The sequence below is a fragment of the Manacus candei genome, unplaced genomic scaffold (genome assembly GCF_025592945.1).
Source record: "Manacus candei isolate 608988 ecotype Guabito, Panama unplaced genomic scaffold, ASM2559294v1 h1tg000015l, whole genome shotgun sequence".
Taxonomy (NCBI): Eukaryota; Metazoa; Chordata; class Aves; order Passeriformes; family Pipridae; genus Manacus; species Manacus candei.
The window spans coordinates 4036988-4054649 of record NW_026138063.1 but is presented as its reverse complement, the minus strand read 5'-3'; the positions used below and the strand labels follow the sequence as shown (position 1 = coordinate 4054649).

General features: G+C 43.4%; 1 protein-coding gene across 8 annotated transcripts in view; it reads left to right on the top strand.

The window, feature by feature from the left end:
• The window catches only part of MECOM (MDS1 and EVI1 complex locus), a 333582-nt gene that overhangs the window by 300895 nt on the left and 15025 nt on the right, over positions 1 to 17662 (top strand). For 3 of the 8 annotated variants that reach the window (XM_051781688.1, XM_051781692.1, XM_051781693.1), the window contains 5 exons: positions 1267 to 1414; positions 2440 to 2596; positions 7825 to 9187; positions 11359 to 11446; positions 14349 to 14375. In XM_051781688.1, coding sequence (XP_051637648.1) covers positions 1267 to 1414; positions 2440 to 2596; positions 7825 to 9187; positions 11359 to 11446; positions 14349 to 14375 — 1783 coding nt within the window. The remainder of the gene's footprint in view (positions 1 to 1266; positions 1415 to 2439; positions 2597 to 7824; positions 9188 to 11358; positions 11447 to 14348; positions 14376 to 17662) is intronic. The other 5 variants (XM_051781689.1, XM_051781694.1, XM_051781691.1 and 2 more) reach the window with 5 other exon arrangements.

Below are 17662 nucleotides of genomic sequence, written 5' to 3'. Positions count from 1 at the left end.
GCCCAAGTGAGCCATGGCTGGGGAAGCGAGTAACTACATGAAGAAATAGCTGAGCAGGAAGAATGTTGGGTCCAGGAGTGCCCAGTGCTGATAGGGAGTCGTGGAGCTGCAGCAGAGTCAGGGAGCTGATGCCAGAGCCAGGGACAAGCATCTGTCTGGGTCTTATGGCAAATTTGCTTATTAGTGCATGATGGAGAGTCACTTGGTATAAAAATATTAGGAGGAGAAGCCAGAAATACTTTTTCCTCCCCGAAGGAAGGAGAGAGGTAGAAATAAGAGCATCCACAGGGTGAAAGTATTTCCATTACCTTTGGCTGAGGATGGAGGTTGCTATTGGGGCTGCACAACCCAAACAAGACTGTAACCCCAGTAGATTTTTGTCACTGATTCTGCAGAGATCACTGGGAACTTCATGTGAGAATAGGTTGATCCAGTTGGGCATCCTGGGCTAAAAATCACAGTTTTCAGTGGCTTTTCTGTGGACCTACTCTTGCATTATGTAGTGATCTTTCCCCAAGCAGTAGTGTGAGTTATGACTCAGTTTGTGACCAAGCAATACAGGTGTTTAAAAATATATGTTCACTACAAATGAATAATAACAATTCAGAGACAAAAATTAATTCAAAGACGTGCAACGGAAATTAGGTGGACATTGAATATCCTACTAATAGACTGAATAAACCACTTAGAAATTAGTGACTAAACAACTACACAGTTGAACACAGTTAACAGTAATCATCAAGAATAACTTCATTTGTAGTGTACCATATCTAGAGGCTTCTTAAACTCCTCCTGTCCTACTCCAGAGGTGTTATTCCTCATCTATTCCTGCTGTAAGAAAAATTGATTACCATCAAAGGAGTGGATTTATGGCAGGTGGTGGGATCCAAGGTGTGTTTAGAGGGAAAGTCATAAGGTAGAAATAATTCAGACTGCAGGGAAGAATTACCAGAGTGAAATACTGAGACGTGTATGAAATAATCTCCTTAGGGAGAGATGGCAGCAGCATCTCCTGGAGCATTTGCAAGTGACCTGGCAAAACATAAGAGGATGTGTTATTCTGGTAGGGAGGAGGAGGTTCTGCCTCCTGGCTGGAGTGAACCTGGTGTTCAAAAACTTGTTTCTGTCAGGATTGGGCCTTTGGGGCTATTAAAGAATTTTCTTTTTTTGCTGTAACTGTGCACTCTGCTCTTTCTTCTTCCTGTAAACCACTGATAAGCCCACGTGTATGATGGACCATGCTGAGCCCTGTTCCTCTTTCCACAGCCTGGAGAAGCACATGCTGTCACACAGCGAGGAGAGGGAGTACAAGTGTGACCAGTGTCCCAAAGCCTTTAACTGGAAGTCCAACTTGATACGTCACCAAATGTCTCACGACAGCGGGAAGCACTACGAGTGTGAGAACTGTGCCAAGGTACAGTGAATTTGTAGGCTGCCTGGCACTTCTTGTGCTGCTGGATACATGGGAGCATGGAAATGGGGATACCTTGGGCTGGGATGTAGGAGGGTGTAGGGTTTCTGCCATGCTCCAGGTGGTTTTTCAAGGGTTTACACTTCTACTTTATAAATATGTTATTTTTCTACCCCTTTTGATTTGGTTATGGCTGTGGAGTCTGAAGTGAGCACTGATGCGGGATGCTGAGCAACCTCAAACTCAGGGCTTGGTAGCCTCAGAGGATTGGTGGGGTGTAAGAAGGTCACTGAGAGGCACTGAGGGGCAAGAAACCCCAGTGAAACGCAGGGTGGAGAGTTCCCCAGGCTGTGTGCCAGCTGTTGGGACCAGAAACTTCAGGACACTACTGCAATATAAAAGAAAATAAGAAATAGCAATAGGCCCCAGCTGCACTAAGAGAGCACAGCTCATCTCTAGAGCATCTCCCGTCACTTCCCTGTGCTGGGCTTGCTGTGTGGATTATTTGTGTAGGATGTGGTGCTCTGCATTGCTTTTCATCAGATCCCCAAAGCTTGGGCCTTCTGCATGAGAACCTAGTTGGGTTTAGGTGGATTTACTGCAATAAAAGGAATTGCTATTGACATTACGAGCCCTGGTTTCTGGGACTGTATTGTGTACAGGATTTCTTGCTGTCACACTCTCCATTGTTGATATAAAGTATTTTTATTTCAGTAATGCTTAGAGGTTTCAAGCAACCACATTTTGACACATTTTCCAAGAAGTCCCTGACCTCAAATGTGCGATTCCTAATGGCCAGGTCAAATGCATTTGCTGCAAAGGGGTTAACAGATCCACCCAATACTTGGCTGATCCTGGGAAACTGAGGCCCCATCCTGCAGGCACAGCTCCCACTGATGCCCATTAGTGAGGTTTTTAATCTTAGGCACTCCCAAAAATAGCTCCAAGGTTTGAATTTTAAAAGACTCTTGTAATAACTGGCTTCTTCCACAGTCAAGTTTCTTGGTTAATCAGTACTCATTTCCTAGCAGGTTTTCACGGACCCCAGCAACCTTCAGAGGCACATTCGTTCCCAGCATGTTGGGGCTCGTGCTCACGCTTGTCCAGAGTGTGGCAAAACCTTTGCCACTTCTTCAGGCCTCAAACAGCATAAACACATCCACAGCAGTGTCAAACCTTTTATATGTAAGTCTTCAACTAAATGTGTTTGTTTAAGTGTTTCTTTTGCTGTAAAGCAGGGCGAGCTGGAAGCAGGAGGTTGTGTTCTGCTCCCTCTGAACTGCCCACCGGTGTCGTGTGGGTTGTGAGTAGTTAAATGAGTTCTGGGTAATTTGTGATCCAATGCAAAGAGTTATTTTCATTTGATTTTCCTTTTCAGACAGACCCTGTGTGTTGTATAAATGTACCTGTTGTCCCTGGGATGTTTTTCCATGCACAGATGCAAAGCGAGGAGTGGGATTTAGCAGGGAGGAGCCATGCCAGCCTCGTGCAGCCTCACTGCTTTGCACCGTGCTGAGCTGGCTGCTCTCCTTCCTGCTCTAGGGGTTAATTTTGCACCACAGTCTCCACAGCAGATGCCATGACTTTTGCTGGAGTTGGGAAACAAACCTCAGAGGCAGTGAGTTTGAGTCAGAGCAGTTTGCTGCCCTCCTTGAGGCTCCTTTGCATGCCCCGAGTTTTAAGTACTGAATGAGCTATTAGATCTTTCCCAGCAATAAAACTTGCCTTGGACGTGAGCCTGACTCTGTACTGGGCTTAAATCAGATCCTTAATGTCTCATGGGTTGTGTTTGCTGCTGAGCCAGACCCTGCTTGATAAGGGTGCAGGTTGCTATCTCTCCCTTTCACCAGGGAAGCACAGGCAGAAAATATTTTTAAAAATTGTTCTTAGTACTGCTACTTTCCACCACAGCCTTTTCAGGCACCTGCTGTGGCTTGAAAGGTACCTTATGACCACTTCCCCTACTTGTCCACTAGACCTCTTAGTCTTTTGCTGCTCTCAGCAATAATTTACCTAAATATTGGCACCACAGCTGGAAAAACCATTGGCCACAAGCTTATATAATTCCTCTAGAGAAGGAGTATTGTCTTAAAAAACTTTGTGCAAGATCTGTAACCTGCCATTGGGTTAATAATACTTTTGATTTGGATTCCTTCAGTGAGAAAAATATATAAATAGATCCAATGTTAAATATCACTAATAACTTTTAAAGCTGATTGCAGGTTAAGTAGTTACCCTCAGTTAGAAAACACCACCTTCTGGTTGAGTGGGGAGTCTTCAGATAGTCCTATTGCAACATCTTACATAAAAGTCTCTTAAGTGGCACCTCTCATACATGAAGTAATCTCTCAGATGCTCTTTGTTGCTATTTATTCTGATAAATCCAAACAGCAACTGGTATTCTTCACGTGTACAATGTGAGGGATGAAACCCCATTGAGCGACCTACAAGTAAGAGCAGAACAAAAGGGTTTTGGAGACCACATGTTTGGTCAGCTTTGCTGAGCAATGAGAGGGAGGTAGGGTCACCTAGAGCAGATATCTGTTTTCCACCAGAAGGCCACACACCATGATTTACTCGTACCAGTCTGTTTATGGCAACTGTCTCTTATTACAGTGCACCGCCCAAGCTTGAGTGAAAACTCACCAACACTAAGGTAATTACTCACTGCCTTAGCAAAATCTCCAGCCTCCCCAAATAGAAACCACATGCCATAATAGACTGAACATATTCAAAATAGTACTTACAGTAATTTTTTTTTAATAAGCAGAAAATATGCAAACTTAACTGCTGGCTAATTTGGTGTCCAGAGACAATGGTGGTACAGAGTGTGCTTCGGCATGAGATTAGTTTTTGCAATTCGGGATCCAGATTGGGAGTTTGTGTTAAACCTGGGGTCTCTAGAGCAATAAAAGCTGCAAGAAGGGAAGCTTCCTTTACAAGTTAGTTGCTTAAAAGTATGGCACTGAGATTTAAAGAGTGTAGTAAGGTGTAATAGGTGAAATCAAACCTGGCTTATGTTGCTTTGCTACATGGAAGCAATTAAAGTTGATCCATGGAGGTGGAGGTGGCACAGTCCGTTTAGACAGAGTCTCCTCCAAAATCCATGGGGCATTGAGTGTGCCTATCACTATGATCACCCAGGCTTCAGGTGGCAGTCCCCAGGAGTAAAACTACTCCAGGGGGCAAGGGCTTCAAGCTGGGCCCAAAATTTATTTTCCAGCCTTTTGAGCCCATGGATTAAACAGAGTGCCTGTTAAATACAAAAGGCACCTTGAGCAAGCAGCGCCTCATTAAATAGTTTCAAATAACTTCAATGCTCAGAAATGTGAAATCCTGGGTACAGTTGTTAATTGTTTGATTGAGATTGTAATGATAAATATTTACATATTTTCATGGTATTGCCATTATTGATTGAATTTAGCTTTGAAACTGATAAAATACATTTAGTCAAATGATGAATTTCATCTCCCTTAACAGTCTGTAAGGATATCTCTCAATTCTAAGTGTATATTTTTGCTTTTCTCCAGAACTGAGTATTTCTTGATTCTATTGACTTTGGAATATATTAATGGAGAATAATAATTTAATACTGTACCACTTCTCTCTAAGGCAGAACTTCCTAGACTTTAGGAAGACTAAATCTGTGCCAATACTTCCCTTTTCACCCCCTTGCCACTCCAGCCTACCTGAGCAAAGCCTTGTCTTTAATAAAACCATGTCAATAAGAAGCAGGCACTCAACGTAATCTGGTAGAAGATCAAAAGTTCATAAAACATTATTTATTTTTAATTCTACCTTAGCCTAGCCTTGGAAATGCATGCATTTGAGATATTTTTGTCTGGAGAAATATATATGGTCTGTTCTGCTTTACACATGGAGAGAAGTTGCTCCATAATATTCAAGATGAAGCTTGTGCAAAATTATGGATGCAACACTCATGTCACCATTTGGGTCAGTTTAATTTTGGTTTCTGTGAGCAACGTGATGGGAACAGGGGGAGCTCACTGTGTAAAACCTCAGCAGTGAAGGTAAGGGGCCTGGTTCTGTACCTGAAGTTTGGAGGCGGGAGCAGAAATTTTGTGCCTGCAATGAGGCTAAAAATAGGAGAAAATAGCAGAAAAATCAGAGCTTCATACTGCAAAAAGTAAGCAATAAATAGTTCTGTATTAAATAAAAAATATTTCTGTGTTAAATAGGCAAATAAAAAATTAAAATATTTTTAAAAAGGGGCAGAAAGTACTTAAGAGGAAAACAGGCATTTTCAAGGAACTAGAATAATCTCTCCTCATCTTTCATGTCTCTCTTTTTTTGTTTTTGTTTCCCTTCCATATTTTTTCTTCTATATTTTTCATTATACTTTTAATTTTCTCTCTTTTCTCTCTTGTCTCTCCTTGTGAATGAAGATTTCCAGCAGGAACAGTTACTGATACACAGCACCAAACATTCTTCCTGAATTACCGCATTGCGAATTTCCTGTGTTTGGGCCCAATTCTGCACTCTCTCTGCCCCACGAATTGTCCCGGGGATGTCAGTGGGATGTGAGCAGGGAAAACGGGTGGATGGGGCAGGATCGGGCCGTGGAACAATAGGAGCATTGTTGCTGAGATATGGAGCAGCCTCCTGAAGAGGTAAACAGTTAAGGGATGACAACAAGTGGTCAGGTTTCTCAAGGGCAGAGATTCGGAGGAGCAGGAAGGCTAGTGCGGCCCCGGTGAGAGTGGAAGTTAGAGGACGTGATTGCAGTTCATGGGAACCAAGAGTGCAGGATGGGATACATTCAATTCAGTTTCCTCTGCGGGCTTAAAATAGAGCCATTGTAAATTATGTCAGACTGTCTCAAATCATGAAAATGATTGTTAAAAAGCCCTGAGAATACACAATGTGTATTGTTGCACGGCTTTGATGTGTGAAAGATGAGAGTTTATGATATAACACAAATTAAATAAAAATAAAACGGCCACATGCTTTTTCCTGGCTGGGAAAAAAAAAAAAAAAGATTTATTGCAGAGGGATAACACTGCTTGCTGATAATGCTGCTGCCTTGTTTTTAAACAACTGTTAGGAGCAAGGTAGTGCAGAGGTACAGACAAATTTCAGCATAATGAAGAGCGCAAGCCTCAGACTTGCCCAATGCTCCTGCTTATCCAAAGGATGCCAAAAGGGGACATAAAAAGGCACTGGGGAGCTGAGCATTACCCTCTTCCAAACCCCACTTTAACTTATAACTTAGTTGTTGCCCCAGTTTGCTCCCTAAGCTTTGTAGCAGCCAGAAAATCAGGAACGTGCAGAATCCTGTTTGGATCAGTGACGTGATGGTGATGGGCTCTTCGTAGTGTCTCACTCTGTACCACCAGGAGCACTTCCAGCCTCCTGCTGCTGCTAATGGTTACTGGAAGCTGTGCTGAGTGTCACAGGCTAGATCAGGGCTGTGTTCCCAAGGTAGATCTGCTCCCCTCTGTGGTCCCAAGGCTCTCTCCAAGTGCTGCTTTTGTGAGGCTGAAACTATTTCTCATCCCAAAGGAGTTTGAAAGGAAATCCACTGGGCTCTTACTGAGCATCAGACGTGCAAATAAATACAGCTTCATTCTTAAATTAAATTTTTTTCAAAATGCAGTGTATTTTGTCATGTGCAAGAGGCAAATAAGCAATGTTATGACTAGTAAAGTTATTAAGATGTGGGATTTAGAGTTACGGCATCACAGGCACCTGTAAGGACTATGCTTTACACAAATAGAAATGCTTTGGACATATCAGAGTACTAGGCTGAGGTTACTCAGGCTCTAGCCTGGACTTCCATGAGATTAAATTTTTAATTGTAAGTGGAAAAAAGTGTTGTTTATTATCAAGATTATACCTGGAAATACCTTGTTGTCTCCTCCTTCACCTCTTTCCTATCCTTGTGGTCTTACAGACTGAAAGCTCTGTGAGGCAGCTCCATCTCTGTCTGGTCCTGCAAATATTTATTTTAATGACTAATTTCCACATGGGAATAGTGACATGAATGGATGTCATTTGAAGACACCTGTGCTCTCACACAGGAGTGCTGTGGGTTCATACAGGGTCACAGCACCGTGGCTCTTGGTGGGGCTCTGGGGGCTGATGCAACATGGAATAACAGTACTGACTGTGCAACACTGTGCAATGCAAAGATCAAACGAGGAGAGTGTGTCTTTTAGTGATTCCAGACCTTTTCTGGTTTGTTGGAGCGGGTTTTGATTCTGTCTTTAGACGTTTGTCTGCCTTGCTTTGGAGAGTATAATAGCTTTTGTACATTTGTGCACCCAAACTTCTCCCTGCGGCTTCCTCGTTGACATTTGGTGGGTAAAAAAATGGTGTTATTTGCACAATTTTGGGGGTGGGGGCAATTACCATAAAGCCTGAGATGTGTTGTTGTTGTTGTTTACATACAGGTGAGGTCTGCCATAAATCCTATACTCAGTTTTCAAACCTTTGTCGTCATAAGCGCATGCATGCTGATTGCAGAACCCAAATCAAGTGCAAAGACTGTGGACAAATGTTCAGCACTACGTCTTCCTTAAATAAACACAGGAGATTTTGTGAGGGCAAGAACCATTTTGCAGCAGGAGGATTTTTTGGCCAAGGCATTTCTCTTCCTGGAACCCCAGCTATGGATAAAACGTCCATGGTTAATATGAATCATGCAAATCCGGGCCTTGCTGACTATTTTGGAGCCAATAGGCATCCTGCTGGTCTTACCTTTCCAACAGCTCCTGGATTTTCTTTTAGCTTCCCCGGTCTGTTTCCTTCAGGCTTGTACCACAGGCCACCTTTGCTACCTACTAGTTCTCCTGTTAAAGGACTTCCAAGCGCAGATCAGACAAACAAAAGCCAAAGTCCCCTCATGACAAATCCTCAGATACTGCCAGCCACCCAGGATATTTTGAAGGCACTAAATAAACAACCACCAGTAGGGGAGAATAAGCCAGTGGAGCTTCAACCAGAAGGGTCCTCTGAAGAGAGGCCGCATGAGAAACTCAGTGACCAGTCAGAGAGTAGTGACCTTGACCTTGACGATGTCAGTACCCCCAGTGGCAGTGACCTGGAAACCACCTCGGGCTCTGATCTGGAAAGTGACATTGAAAGTGAGAAAGAGAAATTTAAAGAAAATGGTAAAATGTTCAAAGACAAAGTAAGCTCTCTGCAGAGCCTGGCGTCAATAAATAATAAGAAAGACCACAGCAATCATTCCATTTTCTCACCATCCTTAGAGGAGCAGACTGCGGTGTCAGGAGCGGTGAATGATTCTATAAAGGCTATTGCTTCTATTGCTGAAAAGTACTTTGGTTCAACAGGACTTGTGGGGCTGCAAGACAAAAAAGTCGGAGCCTTACCTTACCCTTCCATGTTTCCCCTCCCGTTTTTTCCAGCATTCTCTCAATCAATGTATCCATTTCCTGATAGAGACTTGAGACCGTTACCCTTGAAAGTGGAGCCCCAATCACCCAGTGAAATAAAGAAGATCCCAAAGGGAAGCTCTGAGTCTCCCTTTGACCTCACCATAAAGCGTAAGGAGGAGAAGCCACTTACTCCCATACCCTCAAAGGCAGCAGCCCCCTGTGCAGCCAGCCAGGACCAGCCGCTGGATCTCAGCATGGGCAGCCGAAGTCGAGCCAGCAGCACAAAACAAGCCGAGCCTCGGAAGAACCACGTCTTTGGAGAGAAGAAGGGGGGAGACCTCGAGCAAAGGAAAGCTTCAGAGTCCTCTTTGCAGCACGCCAGGCCCACCCCATTCTTTATGGATCCCATTTACAGGTAACAGACTGTCTGCTGCCTTTCAGCATCCTTTGGGACAGGCAGCCAGGGCCACAACCCTGTCCCCCTCCCAGTGTCCCTGGAGGCACCATCCCACTGTGGGGGCATGGGGGGGGGTGGTCCAGGCTGCATTTTGACCTGCACATCCCACCTCACATCCCAGCTGTTCCCACCCAGCCCCAGGGCTGGTAATGCTGCAATTAACAAGTCTTTGTGACTGCCCTCATTGCCATGAGTCATTAGTTTAGCCTGCATAGCTTGATATGCAGAAGCTGAATATATTCTCTTACCCATAAATGAATTGGCATCAGTGTTGAATATTTGTATATTTGCTGTGTATTTGACATAACTGGTTTGCCTGAAATTCTTTTTTTCCCAAAATGCTACCCACTCTGGCTTCCCCTGGATTTGACAGTGCATCTCCCCAGGGTGCCTGTTGTACTCCACCTTGCCAGTTCCTCTTGAATTCAGTGGGAGTATCTCATAAGTACAACATTGGTCCTAAGGAATATTAAAAACATGGAAATTGAGAGTGATTTCTGCCCTTTTTTACCATTATTTGAGTAGTGGGTTGATTTCTTCAGGCATTTCATTCATGGAATTGAAGGCACAGTGTCCTTGTGTGTATAAAACCTCTCCAGTGGGCTACTTAATCACAGAGTTATCACAGAAAGGCTTGGGTTGGAAGGGACCTTAAAGATCATCTCCTTCCAACCCCCTGCCATGGGCAAGGACACCTTCCACTAGACCAGGTTGCTCAGAGCCCCATCCATGATCTACCTGGAATGATCTGCCATAGATCTACCTGAAGTCAGTGGGAGCCTCAGTGTTGGCTTTGACACGTGAACAAGCAGACACTGTCAGTGAGCTGAGGTTTTAAAAACCAGTGGTAAAATCCAGACCTCCTGGTGTTTCCCAGTAGAGCTAAGATGGATCTCACTGGGATCTGAATTTCACCTGCATCCTCTGTACGTCAGCCCCCTTGCCCTTTCTGTAACCAGCCAAAGTCATGCATCTAAATTAGTTTAGAGAAATATTAGCCATAAAAATATTTGTAATATAAATGACTGATTTTACAGCCTATTGTTAAAAAAAGAAGGTTATTGCCGTGTAAATTACATTAATTTATTACTTTATCTGATAAAGGAATGCTGTGGGCAAAGTTTTTGCAGAATGCTTGTGCATAAGACAGCAAGTCTGCATTATGAAGAAACAGGATATGATGCTATTTAGTGAGATGGTTTTATTTCATGCCAGATTGATATCTGTATTAGACCATAGGTTTTCTTTGCGTCATATTCATTTAAAATGCCTGAAGCAGCGGAAATAATGATCCGTCCTTTATGGCCCTGCATTACAAACTAATTAAATTGCATTACAAACTCCCCTGCCCACAGCAGGGGGGTTGGAACTAGATGATCCTTAAGGTGCCTTCCAACCCAAACCATTCAGTGATTCTAATGAAATCTGTACAAGTTCTGGCAGCGTAGCACGAGGCCAGTTGTTACTGAGCCTTCCTTTTCCGTGAGTTACATCTGCATGTGGACAAGAGGATCTGTCCCTTAAACCATACACATCAATAACAGAAAAAGCAAAAGCCCCGAATTCCCACACTGTTTCTGAATTGTTCATGCTGTGTTTTGCTGCCTGAATGCCCATGAGTGGATTGCAGTCTTTGCTGCTGGCACCTCAGATTTGGTGTGTTTCCTACAAGCCCACCTTTCTCCCTCATGCACACGAGAGGGTTCCAGGGTGATGGCTGTGATGTCCTGCATGGGCAGGCGAGAATGGCCCCATTGCTCAAGGCTCTGTTGCCTTGATCTCCTCTGAGTTGAGACCACACTCTGTTGTCTTATTTCTTTATAAAAGTACTCAGTAACTGCTCATTGGTTCCTGTTATAATTATTACCAATCTTTTGTTCCCTGTTTATATAGGTTTATTCTGTATATAAGTGGTATCATCTCCCTTTAATGAAGATTCACAGCCCCCCACCTCAGTAATGAGCTGTACCTGGGTATTGAGACTTGACTGTCCTCCCTTATCTGGTACCATTATCTCTAAGAAAAGAATTACTTGATGCATAATTGCCTATTTTAAACATGAGTAGCTGTATGATTACTATTATCTGAGACTGATTCATCACAAGCAAATCTAATTTTAACATTTACAGAGTAGAAAAAAGAAAGTTAACTGACCCACTGGAAGCTTTAAAAGAGAAATACTTGAGACCTTCCCCGGGATTCTTGTTTCATCCACAAGTAAGTATTTTGGGAATTTTAATGTTGTAAACAAGCCTGTTGATGCTTCAAAGCAGGTGCAGAGAAATGAATGCAGTCTTAGTCATTTTTGGATTTCCTAAAACACACAGTTTTTACTGGGCCATTGTGGTGGAAAAGCGTAAGCATTGTTCTGAGCTTCTTGATGTTTTGCAGATGAAACAACATGTTTTGATTATAGAGGAAGCCAGATCCGAACTACATGTATCTTTTAGAACCGTGTTCCTCCAAAACCACAGCGTAGCTACCAACACTGGCAGCTACTCGTGTCTTCTTCAGCACTCCCGTGCTCTGGGCGAGTAGAACCAGTATTGACTACGAGGACTCAGTGCAGGTTCAAAGTAGGGCCAGCAAAACTGAGCATCCCAGTTGTCAAGCGATTTTATTATATTTAAGGACTCCCATAAAAGAGATAAAAACTTCCACCCAATGTTTTTCCAGTTTCATAATGCAAATGCTCCATCTTTTTTAGGCAGCTGTTGTGGGCTATAGTGTGTGCGGTCACTGTGTAGGATCCCTGCTCCTCCATACCTGAAGATGTGCTGTGTGAGGGCTGCTCTCTTATTCCTAGGCCACACTCCTGAATAACAAACACGTAGGAGGGTGTCTCTAAAATGGTGTAACAACTGCAATGTGTATGTAGTATAGGAAGAGGATCTGTGTGCAAATTACGTTGCTTTTCTCCACCGGCACCACAACCTCATTTTGTCTTCCTCCTCCTTGCTTAAGGAGATTTTGCTAAAAATTTGGGTTAAATCTTATACCTGAAATAAAATGCTCTGTGGTATCTGCAAATTTGAACCCCTTGCTGACGGTGGGCTCTTTCATTTTAGTAATGGCAGCCTATTAACACATCTTGTATTTTAAGCACACAACCACGAGCTCCTGTCTCTGGTTCAGGTTCCTCTGAATTCTTGGGCAAAACACCCCATTAATCTGCCACCACTTGCTTTCTTTTTCCAATGAAGTCCTAAGTTGTTATGTCTTAAGTTATATGGAATATATTCTGAAGTATGGGACTTCTGGAGAACTGGGAAGAGCAGCTGATGGCATATATGGTTGCAGATGCACAAACATAATACTACTGCATGGCTGGAGAGTGCAGAAAAGCACCCTGTTCTAATTTCAGTTTCCAAAGGAAGTGTCGGATCTAAGTATTGAAGTATTTAGTAGTATTTATGTGCTATAAGTATTTACAGCACTATATAAGTATTTTTAAGCATTAAATAAGTATTTAAGGTGTATTAAAATTACTGAGAATTTATGTGCAAGATTTAATAGTAGCTCAACACTTCTTGCTGAGATTACCCTAAATAAGTTAAGTTTGCCTAAGTAGGAAAACAGCAAGTGAAAATTCCCATTTCATAGCAGATAGCACTAATGGACAAACAGGAACTCAGTCCTCTTTGTGTCCCTGGTGTAAAACCAGACTGGTTCTTCTCCACTGAGTGACTTATTCTGTTAGAGCAGATAAGGGGCTGTAAATTATTTAAATGAGGGCATTTTAGGTACTGTGTTGATGAAAAACCCGGTATTATTTTGCTTAGTGCTCTCTAACTGTTCAGAAGGTGTAACTCAGTGTGGTTCAGTGAAGTTGGATTCAGGGGGCTCTGAAGGTGTCACAGGTCTGATGCCAGTGTTAGGTTGGGTGGTCAGTGGGTGGGACAGGGGCTCTTGGGGGAGAGTTCACTGTTAGGAGTTTGGCTGTGGTGGACAGGGAAGGAGCTGGATACTCTTCTGTGTAGTGATGGCCAACTGAGTTCCCCGGGGAACTGGGAGTCAGGCCAGTATGCTGTGGATGTGCAGGTGAAATGGAGACGTTGGGCATTTTCCCATTAATGGGCAGGATGTCTGGATTTCACCCCTCCTGTTTTTTCACAGAGGGTTGGTTAAACCTCTTGTTGGTGCCAGAGGAAGGTGCCAGTGCTGCCACCAAGTCCCTCAGTGTGAGGAGGAGGTGTCAGATGCCACCTCCTCACGGCAGGGCCAGCCCAGGTGGGGCAGAGCCAGCACCCTGTGGCAGGAGGGAGGGCTGGCTGTGCACCTGCCTTGCTGAACCCCCTCCTCCCCATTTCCCATTGTGCAGCTGAATAAAAAAACCCACGGCAAAGCCTGGCTTTCATTTTATCACTTACCTGAGTGAGTGGGATAACGTCTTAAACATGGTGCGAGAGGGATCCATGCAAAGGTCAGCAGTGTAACAGGCACTCTTAGTACATTGTAAAAGAAAACTAAACCACCAGCACATGTCCTGTCAAAAAAGTAAATGCCAAAAGGTGCTCTCTTGCAAACTTTAATAGAAAGGAGCCTCCTGTTTGCAAAGGCAGAATCTGGCTTGGTATTTATAGAGGACTGGGGAATGGCAGAAAAGCTGTTTTTCCTTTATAGTCCTGTTCGCCCCTATAAAAGTACAGGTGGGGAGTGCTCCACAAGTTTTCATTTTCTGCTGGCAGGACTTATCCATGTAAAATATCTCCGGAATTACTGTTTGTGTCCTACAAGCTTGTGTTTCTGTAGGTGAGTTTATTTCTGAAAATTGCCATCTCATGAAGAAGGAATTTCTTTTTTTTTAACTGGGTAATATGACAGCAAACAGATGCATCTTTTGAGTAGGTTTCTGAAGTAGAGCTTAAAGACTTAAACCCTGTAGTCCTTATCCTGTCCCTGCCTGGACAAAATGAAAATTAGAAAATTTAATGACATTTCACGATAATTTTTCATTACAAGGATTGCATTTTTAGGAAGAGGACACCCCCCTGCAACAAATAATGCAGGATAACATTTTAATTAGTGTCTTTAAATAAAATCTTAGTAGGTAGATTGATTGCAATGAGGGTTCCAACGCAGGAATAATATGTTGTTTTTGTTTCAATTTTGCTCCCAGTTCCAATTGCCTGATCAAAGAATTTGGGTAAGTTCACTGCTTATATTTTTGATTTAATCACTGTGAGATAAATTGCATAAGAAAAATATAATATGAAAGATAACTTACCACTCAATTATGGACCATGCCACACTTTCCTACGGGGTGTTGTAGCTATAGCAGATAAATATCCTCTTATGTCAAATTGGCTGATCCTGCTGGTTTTATTTGGCAAAGGCAGTAGGAGCTTTACCTGGGTTTCAGAATGCAGTCTTTGTTTATATGTAACTGAAATTGTTCCCAGCCATTTCCTTCAGAGATTGCAGTGAAATTTTCAGGCTGAAATCTTGTTGGATTGCAATAGTTAATAAATATTTAATCTGCATTAAAATACAGACCCTCAGAGGACTTCATGTTTCTCTCTCCTTGACTTCAGTGGGAGTTAGTCACTTTAATAGTCACTTTAATAGCTTTGAAATTTGGAGCTTAATTGCTCATTGCGGTGCTTAAAGCAGAAATAAAACACCCGTTTATTTGCGGTGTTTAGGTCAAATTTGTCCTGTGTGTATACTTACATTGGCCCCCTTACACGAACAGGAATCGTGCTTTTAGTACTGTGGGATAAATTTGAGATCGCTCTTCTATTTTTATAAAACGTTATTTTTAATAGGTCTAAATTGTTCATGAAAAAAAAAAAAAGAGAGAGAGAGCTACAGCAACTGCTTTTGCAGATGCAACTCAAATAACACCGTGTTCTGCTCTTGCGTTGCTGGCTCCTCAGCTGCAGCGCTGAACCCATAAATACTCGTCCCAGATTTTTCCCAACCTTTGGGCTCGGGAGGGGAGAGCTGGAGCCAGGCGGCTGCGGGTCCTGACTCACTCGCTCATCGCTCGCAGAGCGACGTGGACTCATTTCACAAGGCAAAGCCAGAATTTTGCAAAGTGAGCTCCGGGATCTTCGCGTGCTCCTCCCCACGTGCACGGGGCTGGTGTGGGAGCCCCCAGAGGTGCTGCCCCTGCAGATGAGCACTTAGCCCCGCTCTCCATTCCATGTCATCCATGGCACACTTGAAAAGCAGTGATGGACCTTGCTTTGTGTACATGTGGCTTTTAATCCCACTGTCTTCCTGTGCAGCCATGGTTTATGCAGCTGCAAGAGATGCACTGGGACCCTGAGCTGAAAGGAGCTGAGGCACTGAAGGACTCCTGTGAGCACCATGGGTGCTGATGGAGCTCAGCAGGCAGGAGGTAGCATTAGATGCCAGACTGGGAGAGCACAAGAGCTGGTTTCCAAACATTGTCTTTGCTGTAGAGGCAATTCAATGTAGGACATGAAGGGGCCATGGTAGAATTTGTGATTTGTCCCAGGCACCCTTAATGCTCTGCTCTCAGAAAAGTGGCTCATTTTGGGGATATTTGGAAATTTGAAAAACCAAGCGCAGTCTGTTTCCTTCTGTCTGCTTTCCTTGACCTTGGCTTGGTCCTCAAATTTCCATCATCCTACTTCTTTTGTGAGTGTACAGCTCCTGGCCGTGCTTGTGCTTTGAGCAGCTCCAGCAGAAATAGGTATTTAAAACATAAAGTGACTGAGCAGGATGCTGATTCATGGATGAATCTCCATCTTGGGAGATTTGAATATGTCACACAAGCCTTTCTATCTCAATTCCCAGTTGCATGTGCCATATATTTCAAGATTATTTGAGATTGTTTTTCATTGTTTGGCAGGAACCCTGTAGTACAAATCAATGGCCTACACCCTCTCTTGAATGGATCAGGATTTATTTGATCTGTGGACTCTTTTATCCCCTCCTGGTCCCATCAGGAGAAGGTTGCTATAAAGAGGTTCTGTAATGATAGGCACCCATTATCTGCAATAGCTTTATGGAAAATCGTTTAAAACAATTTTACAAGTAAATGAAAAAGAAGTTGATGCGTGCATTTGCAAAGTTTTTATTTTGCTGCGCTTATTTTTAGGACTTGATCCATTCTGTTAGCTCAGCTAAATCCCCACCAATTGTATTCATACAAATAAAGTTATTCTGGAACCATACTGCAGATCAGCAGGAGTTTCTCGCTACTGCATCATAAAGTTCAGCCACGTGTGATGAGTCTCTTGAACGTGAATATAGCTCAGCCAAGTTCCAGGACGGGATGTCCAAATACACCCAGTTCCAAGACAACAAATTCACAAGTTGTAGTTTTTAGAGGCAGCATTAAAATTTGAGCTGGGGAGGGAGAAATCCTGAGCTTTAGTAGCTGGATTTTGAAGATTTCTCCAAATAACAGTAGTAAAAATAGAAAGCAAACACTTGATCAGTTTTTTTTCCCATGAGTTGCAGCCATAAAGTCAGTTGTTTTTGTGATAGTAGCAATGAAGGAGTCGCGTTTGTGAAACATGAGGTCATGTAATTCATGACATTGTCTGCGAGATTATTCCATATCATCAGGTTATTCTTAAAAAGCAGCAACAGCGAACCTCTGCTTAATTTATGCCACTTTTTCTTTGGTTGGTTAATAAATTTTAAGACAAATGCTCCAGGCCCCTGCTGATGATATCTTGCCCATTGAAATGTTTATAAATACTTGTTTTAGCCGATTATGGTAATGTCTGCATTTTTGAGTCGGAGCTGGGGAATTGTGACTGCACATTAGTTTGCGTCAGTCGGAGGTTAATAGCCTCTCAGGGAGTAGGAGGGAGGTGGGGGAAAGCTGCTTCCTTTTCCAGACATCTGGACACAGATAGAATCAACAACTCTTATATATGTAAATCAAAAGTTACTGTTCTATATAAAATACTGTCATTCACTGATCTCAGATTAGGAGCAGGCACGACTTGTCCATAAGGCAAGAGCTGTATGTAAAATATGTAACAGGATCTTCTCGCTCTCTGCCTCCTCAGAGAGCTTTCTCCATGGACATGGCAATTACACTAATCCCATCCTCGGGGTCAAGCAGTGCCTCCCTCCCCATGCCCCGCTCAGGGATCGCCGCAGCCCTTGGGCACTTGGCTGGGGTGCAGACCCCCCAAAAGTGCTGGCTGGTGTCTTGAGCCACATGTCTGCCTCCCTGGTGGTCCCCAGGGGCCATGCCTGGAGAGGTGAGGTGACCATGAACACCCACCTAGCCTCCCAGGACATATACTGTCGCTAACAACTCGCTGCAGGGGTTTGGAGGATTGATGACCAGAAGCATCTCCATGGCCAACACAACCCCTACGGGGGCACGTCTTGCTTTGCCATCAGCAGTAATGGTGTTTTGAAGGAGGAAGAGGTACTTCAGTTGTGTTTCAGCTGAAAGAGGGAGTTCCAATGCAGAAGCAGGAAAGTCGTCTCCTG